Source organism: Ovis canadensis, chromosome 15 (assembly GCF_042477335.2).
Source record: "Ovis canadensis isolate MfBH-ARS-UI-01 breed Bighorn chromosome 15, ARS-UI_OviCan_v2, whole genome shotgun sequence".
NCBI classification, from domain to species: domain Eukaryota; kingdom Metazoa; phylum Chordata; class Mammalia; order Artiodactyla; family Bovidae; genus Ovis; species Ovis canadensis.
In genome coordinates this window covers 11,320,652-11,331,477 of record NC_091259.1, presented here as the reverse complement: position 1 = coordinate 11,331,477, position 10,826 = coordinate 11,320,652, and the positions used below count along the sequence as shown (strand labels likewise).

The 10,826-nt window shown below is 41.1% G+C and overlaps 1 protein-coding gene across 2 annotated transcripts; it reads left to right on the top strand.

Annotated features, from left to right (window-relative positions):
* Positions 1–7,452: 7,452 nt before the first annotated feature.
* On the top strand, positions 7,453–9,985 carry LOC138420065 (zinc finger protein 79-like). Of its 2 annotated transcripts, XM_069553169.1 has the most exons (2): positions 7,453–8,316; positions 8,400–9,985. In XM_069553169.1, the coding sequence occupies exons 1-2, from the start codon at positions 8,311–8,313 to the stop codon at positions 9,264–9,266; spliced, it is 873 nt and encodes a 290-aa protein (XP_069409270.1). In that variant the 5' UTR covers positions 7,453–8,310; the 3' UTR covers positions 9,267–9,985. The 2 variants fall into 2 exon arrangements, with proteins under 2 accessions (XP_069409270.1, XP_069409269.1); XM_069553168.1 differs by having other exon boundaries at positions 7,468–9,979.
* The last annotated feature ends 841 nt before the right edge of the window (positions 9,986–10,826 follow it).

The window sequence follows — 10,826 nt, the reverse complement described above, 5'->3', positions numbered from 1 at the left end:
TGGGCCACTGTAGTTGCTGACCTTTAGCACAGCCTGAGCGGAGTTCAGGGTGGAGATCAGGAATAAGACACTATGTGCTCTTGGGAAACTGGCAGAATAAGCCTTCAGATAGTTAAAATAGTTTCAGGTGAATGTTTTGTGAACCACAATTCTTGCATCTTCCCATTCTTAGAAAAGCACTGCAACCTTTAGCTAAGATATCTGTTCTTCATGCTGAACAGCAACTTTCTACAGAGATGTGTGCTTAATTACAATTACCCCTTCACCAAAATTCCATACATGTTGATTTCTCCCCACCATTTCAGCTTTCAGAACAGTTTCTCAGAGCTATTTGGGAGGTTATCTTTTGGGCTACAGAACTCAGTAAACACTGAATAAATTCAAATCACAGCTTTTATATTGTGCATTTTTTAAGTTGACAGTAATATCTACAATTAATTTTCAACTTTTGGTCATGATAAATATAATTTGCATGTCCCTTAAGACAAATTTGAATACTCAGTAGATACTCAAAAAAGTCATGGCTAAATTATGCAAATAAGATTTACGTTTCCAGAATCACTTAGTGTTGTCCTATGCAAACTTTTCTGAAGGTTGGGAAACTGCCGTTGAAATGTTACCATAGAACAACAAAGCCAAGTGATTTGTTAAAAAATATAACTCACAAGATAATGAAAGATGATTTGGGGATTCATCTGACTGATCACTGACTCATTATTTGAACTGAAGAAAGACAGTTCATATTCTTTCCTTCAACATTATCTCAGTGCCACAGAATCAAAATTACATGAAATGAGATAGATATGCAAAGAATTCATCCAATCTCAGTCTAAAAGTGGCTTACTGATAGAGAGATCCCTCATTCAACTGTACAATTATTTCCTTAATTGGAAACTGAATTTAAATTTTCTCCTGGGGGTGGGGGACAAGGATACTGGTTTGATACTCAGTTAAAAAAAAAAAAAAGCAAAAAAACCACACACACACACACAAAAACAGGGTTTTGCTCATCTAAAATGAGGAAAACTGCATTGCAGGACGCAGTGATTTATTGTGTGTTAAAATTAACTATCTATCTAAAACATCTGCAGGTCCTGAAACGATATATGAAAATGAACTGTTTTCCAAGTTAACATCACAGGAAATGACAGCTAGGCTCTTCTCTTTTTCACACGCTTTTAATGATTTATTTCTCTTAGGGTTTGAGAGAATTTGCTATCTAATTGCTTTCAACTCTAGGATATAGAAAATTCAAAAAGAAATTAAGCTTGGTTTCTGATGCTTCACTGCAGAAATAGCTGGCAGTTTCACTTACAAGTGCAAAATTTCCATAAGTGATAGCCAGGCCAGTAGGCAGACATTAAATGATCAATGTTTATTTCTAGCCCTTCCAGCCTTTCCATTTTTTAACCTGTCCTTGATAATTTCTAAAACTTTTATATATTTTCCTTCCCCCTAAAGATTCTTTCAGAACTTTCATTCATATGAGTCTATTCACACTAAATGTAAGTTCTTATTTTCCAATAAACCCTTTTTGGAGGGGTGGGGTTGGATTATTTAACTCATACTTTAGAAGGTAGAGCGAGGAGTCCACTAAGCTGCTCCTCATCGAATGTGGTTATATGACCAGTGATAGCTACCTCAGTAAATCATGTAAACAGGCTTACATCTCCATTGAATCCTGCCCAAACTGCAGGATAATGACTGAATAAATTTTGCTGTTTTAAAACAAGAAGTTTTATTTTGTTATATAGCAACAATTCATTGGAACTTAGGAAGATAATGTATGTCATGATATTGGGGTGAGGTAGTATCATGTGAAAATATACATGATAATATTGTGTGTACAAGGATTGAAAATATATATTATCAAATATAGTGAAAAAAAGATATAGCTGTATATCTAAAATTAACTTTAAAGACACTATATGTCAGTAACTTAAATTTTTAGACAATTGCTACTTTTCTGGATTCCTGAAAATGCTCCAATATGGAGAAGAATGAGAATTAAAGCTCTCTTGCTGCTGCTGCTGCTGCTAAGTCGCTTCAGTCATCTCCGACTCTGTGCGACCCCATAGACGGCAGCCCACTAGGCTCCCCCATCCCTGGGATCCTCCAGGCAAGAACACTGGAGTGGATTGCCATTTCCTTCTCTTAATAAATATTAATAAAGATGTAAAAGGTATGACTTTATTTAAGCATAACTTTCTATTTATGATAAAATATACATCAATGATATACAATATATATCTATGATATATAATTATATATGATATCTATGATAGAAAAATATATAGAGACTCTGATTTTTAAAAGGAAATGTGCTGGTAAAATATCTTTAGGCAGTGTGTTTATATATTGACACTCATGACGTGTTTTGGAATATACCCTACATACAATATATGAATCATATATTTAGATGGGCAACCACAGAGGGAAAAAGGAAAATATGGATTTCATAGTCATGTATATATGTGGAAATATATGGAAATGCATTTCTATTTTACAGCTGTATTTAACATCACAAAGTAGGAAACCTACAATATCATAACAAACAAAAGCAATTTACTATAGGTGGTGTATCTAATCATATTTCTTGTATTTTATTTAATGTTGACTGGAAAAGGTCAGTTTTCATTCCAATCCCAAAGAAACCCTGTCCCCAAATCCAATCCCAGAACCCCCTTCCTGTGGCAGTCCACTGTGACCCATACCACCACAAGAGATGCTCACAAACAGTTCTGTCTCAGTCTTTGTGGGGTTCCTGGGTCTTTGTGTACACAAGGTTTGTTGGCTCTGCAAGGAGATCCAACCAGCCCATCCTAAAGGGAATCAGTCCTGAATCTTCATTGGAAGGACTGATGCTGAAGCTGAAATTCCAATACTTTGGCCACCTGATGTGAAGATCTGACTCATTTGAAAAGACCTTGATGCTGGGAAAGATTGAAGATGGGAGGAGAAGGGGACAACAGAGGATGATATGGTTGGATGGCATCACCAGCTCTATGGACATGAATTTCAGCAAGCTCCGGGAGTTGGTGATGGACAGGGAGGCCTGGGGTGTTGCAGTCCATGGGGTCGCAAAGAGTCGGACACGACTGAGCGACTGGACTGAACTGAACTGAACTGAACTGACTTTTACAACTACATTTCCTTAATTCTCAATGTCATCATGGTTGTAAACACAATATATAAAGCGCTACACATATAATTTCAAAAGCTACAACTTCAGTGGTAAAGATAAATGACAGATAAAAATATTGAAATTTTAGATTTAGTGACCTGAAGAGTTATTGCTGTTCAGTAGTTCAGTCGTGTCCGAGTCTTTGTGACCCCAAGCATTGCAGCACACCACGCTTCTCTGTCCTTCACTGTCTCCCAGAGTTTGTTCAAATTCTGGGTTGGTGATGAAGTATCTCATCATCTGTTTTCCTCTTCTTCTGCCTTCAGTCTTTCCTCTGTCATCCTCTTCTTCTGCCTTCAATCTTTCCCAGCATCAGAATATTTTCCGATGAGTTGACTCTTTGCCTCAGGTGACCAAATATTGGAACTTCAGAACAATTCTATTAAAGGAAGGAAAAAAAAGAGAGAGAGAGACAGACAGAGAGAGAGAGACAGAGAGAGAGAGAGAGACAGAGAGAGAGAGAGAGGGAGAGAGAGAGAGAGAGAGAGACAGAGAGAGAGAGACAGAGAGAGAGAGACAGAGAGAGAGAGAGAGAGAGAGAGAGAGAGAGAGAGAGATTGTAACTGAGAAGCTTTACTATAGTAACTGATAAAGCATCACATTATGCATAGGCGGTGTCATTTTTGGGGCTTTTAGACAACTCTACACACCTTGATTCAGAAACTTGTGCTGACCTATATGAAATCCTTCCTTTCAATTAATTTTCTAAACTTTTCTTGTCTCCAGTATATAATATCACTTTTCTAGTATCAATTCCCAAACTCTGGCACAACCCAGATCGCAGGAAGTGGTGGAAGTAAAACAATCAATCAAAGATTATTGGTTTTGGCACTGGGCTCAAGCCCAAGTCATTCAGTTTCTCTGTACCCATCTCCAGAAAAGACAGTCACTAAGGTCAGAGACCACTTCTCCTTTTAGCTAAAGATTCCTGCAGCTCTGTAGTTTTAGAGAGGTTGTGTAGACTAGGTTGGAGGAGGGCATGGCAACCCACTCCAGTATTCTTACCTGAGTGATTCCATGTACAAAGGATCCTGGCAGGCTACACTCCATGGGGTCGCAAAGAGTCAGACATAACCAAAGCAACTGAGCATGCATAAACTCATGCATAGCCTAGGCAGTGCTTTCCACATATCTCAGTGGTAAAGAATTCACCTGCCAATGTAGGAAATACAGGTTTGATCCCAGGGTCAGGAAGATCCCCTGGAGAAGGAAATGGCAACCCACTCCAGTATTCTTACCTGGGAAATCCCATGGACTGAGGTCTCTGGTAGGATATAGAGTTGCAAAAGAGGTGGACACAGCTTAGCAATTAAACGACATCAATAGCCTCATCAAAGTGGGTACTGGACAAATTTAATCCTAATATAATACTTTAATAGTTTTGTCTTTAGCAAGTAACTTCAAGAATATTTTTCCCAGTGAGAAAATAATATAAAATCTTATATAGCTTCAGAAAATAAATTATTTATAAGTGGTAAATACTGCTAGCTATTTTTCATAATAAATTCTTCTTATGCACAAGTGAATTATCAGTAAGTTTAATAAAATTAATATCAAGTTTGCTATTACATGATGGATATAACATGATGATATAACTTTAATTTAGTGTTCCATACTTTAGTGTAAAATATATCAATTCTGTGGAAAATATATAAGCTCATAAAGAACAATCATATTTGCACTATTCAAATTAAAAAATAAATTGATATATGTTATTCCAAAATAAAACAATATAGATACTGGCAGCCCTTGGTAGACAATTCCCAAATATCATTTTCTTCCTTCTTATTTTTTTTTTTTTTTTAATTTTAGTTTTTTATTTTTTAAATTTTAATATCTTTAATTCTTACATGCATTCCCAAACATGAACCCCCCTCCCACCTCCCTCCCCATAACAACTTTCTGGGTCATCCCCATGCACCAGCCCCAAGCATGCTGCATCCTGCGTCAGACATAGACTGGCGATTCAATTCACATGATAGTATACATGTTAGAATGTCCAAAGGAAGTTTTGTAACTTCATGTGGAAGATTATTCTTATGCTTTCCTACTTTTAAAAATGGTACTGAATGAAACTATGAGAAATTCTGTGTAGGGCCACCCAAGACAGATGGGTAATGGTGGAGAATTCTGACAAAATGTGGTCCACAGGGGAAGGGGATGACAAACCACTTATTATTCTTGCCTTGAGGACCCCATGAACAGTATGAACAGGGGAAACAAAAATATGACACTGAAAGACAAACTCCCCAGGTCAGTAGGTGCCCAATATGCTACTGGAGAAGAGTGCAGAAATAGCCCCAGAAGGAATGAAGAGGCTGAGCCAAAGAAGAAACAATGCCAAGCTGTGGATGTGTCTAGTGGTGAAAGAAAAATCTGATGCTGTAAGGAACAGTATTTCATAGGAACCTGAAATGTTAGGTCCATGAATCAAGGTAAATTGAAAGTGATGAAACAGGAGATGACAAAAGTGAACACTGATATGTTAGGAATCAGTGACATAAAATGGACTGAAACAGGTGAATTTAATTCAGATGACCATTATATCTCCTACTCTTGGCAAGAAATGGTATGGACCTGATAGAAGCAGAAGGTATTAAGAAGAGATGGCAAGAATACACAGAAGAACTGGACAAAAAAGATCTTCATGACCCATTAATTATGATGGTGTGATCACTGACCCAGAGCCACACATCCTGGAATGTGAAGTCAAGTGGACCTTAGGAAGCATCACTATGAACAAAGCTAGTGGAAATGATGGAATTCCAGTTGAGCTATTTCAAATCCTGGAAGATGATGCTGTGAAAGTGCTGCACTCAATATGCCAGCTAATTTGGAAAACTCAGCAGTGACCAAAGGATTGGAAATGGTCAGTTTTCATTCAAACCCCAAAGAAAAGTAATGCCAAATAATACTCAAACTACCACACAATTGCACTCATTTCACACACTAGTAAAGTAATGTTAACAGTTCTCCAAGCCAGGCTTCAGCAATACATGAACCATGAACTTCCAGATGTTCAAGCTGGTATTAGAAAAGGCAGAGGAACCAGACATCAAATTGCCAACATCTGGTGAATCATCAAAAAAGCAAAACAGTTATAGAAAAGTATCTATTTCTGCTTGATTGACTATGCCACAGCCTTTGATTGTCTATGCCAAAGCCTTTGATTGTGTGGATCACAATAAACTGTGGAAAATTTGGGAAGAGATGGGAATACTAGACCTCCTCACCTGCATGTTTCTCTTGAGAAATCTATATGCAGGTCAGGAAGCAACAGAGAACTGGACATGGAACAACAGACTGGTTCCAGATAGGAAAAAGAGTATGTCAAGGCTGTATATTGTCACCCTACTTATGCAGAGTACATCATGAGAAACTCTGGGCTGGAGGAAGCACAAGCTGGAATCAAGATTGCCGGGAGAAATATCAATAACCTCAGATATGCAGATAACACCACCCTTATGGCTGGAAGTGAAGAAGCCCTAAACAGCTTCTTGAGGAAAGTGAAAGAGGAGAGTGAAAAAGTTGGCTTAAAGCTCAACATTCAGAAAACGAAGATCATGGCATCTGGTCCCATCACTTCATGGCAAATGGATGAGGAAACAGTGGCTAACTTTATTTTTCTGGGCTCCAAAATCACTGCAGATGGTGATTGCAACCATGAAATTAAAAGACACTTACTCCTTGGAAGGAAAGTTATGACCAACCTAGACAGCATATTCAAAAGCAAAGACATTACTTTGCTAACAAAGGTCTGCCTAGTCAAGGATTTGTTTTTTCTATTAGTCATGTATGGATGTGAGAGTTGGACTGTAAAGAAAGCTGAGCCCCGAAGGACTGATGCTTTTGAACTGTGGTGTTGGAGAAGACGCTTGAGAGTCCCTTGGACTGCAAGGAGATTCAGCCAGTTAGTTCTAAAGGAAATCAGTCTTGAATATTCATTGGAAGGACTGATGCTGAAGCTGAAACTCCAATACTTTGGCCACCTGATGTGAAGAGCTGACTCATTTGAAAAGACCCTGATGCTGGGGAAGATTGAGGGCAGGAGGAAAAGGGGATGACAGAGAATGAGGTGGTTGAATGGCATCACTGACTCAATGGACATGAGTTTGGGTACACTCCAGGAGTTGGTGTTGGACAAGTAGGCCTGGCATGCTGCAGCTCATGGGGTTGCAAAGAGTTAGACACGACTGAGGACTGAACTGAACTGAACTGAACTGAACTATGGGCCAGAATCCTTTGGAAAAAAATAAGTAGTCATCATAGCATTTTCTGAGCTTCGGGCGGTAGCCGTGTCCTGGAGCCTTTTCACGTAGAGGGCAGCGGGCTTTTTCAAGTGGTGTTCCACTAGAGACCGAGTCGGCAATTGTGTCACGGGCTCCCCAGCCGGGGCCCGGCTGTGGCTGTGGAGACAATGAAAGACCCACCGGACAGGACGGACCCGGCTCAGCCCCGCAGTCTCAGATTCGGCCGTTGAGGGGAGAGGCCTACGAGAAGAGTCCAAAGCGGGGCTGGGGCCGCAGTGAAGCGACGCCGACGCTCAGAGAACTGCTGGGAGGCGGTGGCGCGAGGTGGGACCCAGATGCTGGAGGAAGAAGAACCACCTTCTCCAGACCCTGCCCTTCCCCAAGAGGAGGACACAGAGGAGGAAGGAATGGCAGCTGGTCTCACAGCAGGGCCCCAAGGATCCACACCTTTCAGCAGTGTGACTGTAGATTTTACCCACGGGGGATGGAGGCAGTTGGCCCCTGCTCCAAGGGACAGGTTCGAGGAAGGAATGCCAGAAAAGTCCAGAAACCTGGTCTTACTGGGACTTCCAGTTTCCCAACCTGGTATGAACTCCCAGTTGGAACAAAGGGAAGGTTCATGGATGCTCGAGAGAGACGGCCTAAGGAACGCCTGTCCAGATTGGAAGATTATATCTGACTCACCACCTGAGCAAGACATTTCTGAAGAATCATTCCAAGATCCAAGTGCAGAGATGCCTTCTGGGGTGGCAGAGCACAGGAACAGTGAACTGGGGAAAAGCCTCAATCTGAGACCAGTCCTTTCTCCACAACAGAGAGTTCCTACAGAAGTGAGATCCCATAAATGTGACACACACACACAGAGCTTTGGGAATAATGCAGGTACAGTTAAACCTCACAGAGCGAAGCCGTACACGTGTAACGAATGTGGCAAGGCCTTCAGTTATTGTTCTTCCCTTTCTCAGCATCAGAAGAGCCATACTGGGGAGAAGCCATACGAGTGCAATGAATGCGGGAAGGCCTTCAGCCAGAGTTCATCTCTTATTCAGCACCAGAGGATTCACACCGGAGAGAAACCTTATAAATGCAGTGAATGTGGGAGAGCCTTCAGCCAAAACGCAAACCTCACAAAACACCAGCGAACTCATACTGGAGAAAAGCCCTACAAATGTACCGAGTGTGAGAAAGCCTTCAGTGACTGTTCAGCCCTTGTTCAGCACCAGAGAATCCACACTGGAGAGAAGCCTTATGAGTGTAGCGACTGTGGGAAGGCATTCCGCCACAGTGCAAATCTTACCAACCACCAGCGGACTCACACAGGGGAGAAACCCTACAAGTGCAGAGAATGTGGGAAGGCCTTCAGCTACTGTGTGGCATTTATTCAGCACCAGAGAATCCATACAGGGGAGAAGCCCTACAAATGTAACGCATGTGGGAAGGCCTTCAGCCAGAGTGCAAACCTCACAAACCATCAGAGGACTCACACTGGAGAGAAACCCTACACGTGTAGTGAGTGCGGGAAAGCATTCGGCCAAAGTACAAACCTTATAATCCACCAGAAGACTCACACTGGAGAGAAACCTTATAAATGTAATGACTGCGGGAAATTCTTCAGTGAGAGCTCCGCCCTTATTCGGCATCATATAATTCACACAAGAGAAAAGCCCTACGAGTGCAGTGAGTGTGGGAAGGCATTTAACCAGAGCTCATCCCTTAGTCAGCATCAGCGAATTCACACTGGTGTGAAACCCTATGAATGTAGAGCGTGTGGGAAGGCCTTCAGGTGTAGTTCAGCTTTTATTAGACATCAGAGACTCCATGCTGGAGAGTAACTGGGAACATAACTGAAGTGCATGGGGACCTGACCAGTAATTTGAAGGCATCTGGGGACATCTGACGTAAAGGCTTAGCCCAGAGCCACATGCAAAAGCACCGTTTAATAGTCACTATTTTACACTTTGCGTGTGGTGCTCCTTTATCAACACTTGGTAAGCATAGACTGCCCAGCTCCAATTACACTGGTTTCAAGATTTACCTTTAACTTAGAAACACTGGTTTATAAAGAATGAGTCAAGGACTTGGTTTGTACTTAAAAGGACAGGTGTCTTGCAATGGTCTGTCGTAGTCATCTCTGCTTGAACCAAGAACAGTGGCTGGGAACAAGTACTCCCCATAATAGGGCCACTAAGGTATCAGATTTGGGGGAGTGGAGTCAAGTGAGGATGAAGATCCCAGGGCCAGTTGTTGCTGGAATGGGGATGGAAGAGACTCCCTGATGCTGCACACAGCCTGCACTTTCTGAGCTGTTCAAGGGAACTGGCAAGTATTTACTGTCAAGAAAAGCACAATTGAGGGTGCACCCTCAGCAAGGTGCCTGCCTTTAAATGGAATCCCTGTGGAGGGAGGGCTTCCCTGGTGGCTCAGCTGGCAAAGAATCCCCTACAATGCAGACCAGGGTTCCATCCCTGGGTTGGGAAGACCCCTTGGAGAACAAATGGCTACCCAGTACAGAACAAAATAAAAGTTATCTTTTTCAAAAAAAAAAAAAAAAGTAGTCATCATAGTCAACAAAAGAGTCTGAAATGCAGAACCTGGATGAGATGTCAAAAATGACAGAATGATCTCTATTTCTTTCCAAGGCAAACCATTCAACATGTCAACAATCGAAGTCTGATTGCCAAATAAGCTGAAGCTGATCAGTTCTATGAGGACCTACAAGACTTGTTAGCACTAACACCAAAAAAATATGTCATTTCACACTGAAGGACTGGAATGCAAAACTAGGACGTCAAGTGATACCTGGAGTAACAGGCAAGTTTGGCCTTGGCGTACGAAATGAAGTGGGGGCAAAGACTAACAGAGCTTTGCCAAGAGAATGCATTGATCATAGCAAACATCCTCTTCCAGCAACACAAGAGATAACTCTACACTTGGACTTCACCAGATGGTCAATACCAAAATCAAATTAATTATATTCTTTGTAGCTGAAGATGAAGAAGCTCTATACAGTCAGTAAAAACAAGACTGGGAGCTGACTGTGGCTTAGATCATGAACTCCTTTTTGCAAAATTCAGAATTAAATTGACAAAAGTAGGGAAAAACACTAGGCCATTCAGGTATAACCTCAATCAATCACTTATGAATATATAGTAGAAGTGACAAATAGAGTCAAGGGATTAGATCTAATAGAATGCTGAAGAACTATGGACAGAGGTTCATGACATTGTACAGTATCCCCAAGAAAAAGAAATGCAAAAAGGCAAAATGGCTGTGTGAGGAGGCCTTACAAATAGCTGAGACAAGAAGATAAGCTAAAGGCAAAGGAGAAAAGGAAAGATAGATTCATCTGAATGCAGAGTTCCAAAGAATGGCAAGGAGAGAAAAGAAAGTCT

Bases quoted from the DNA above. Each gene is read 5' to 3' on its own strand.
- LOC138420065 (XM_069553168.1), top strand. From the start codon at position 7,770: ATGCTGGAGGAAGAAGAACCACCTTCTCCAGACCCTGCCCTTCCCCAA.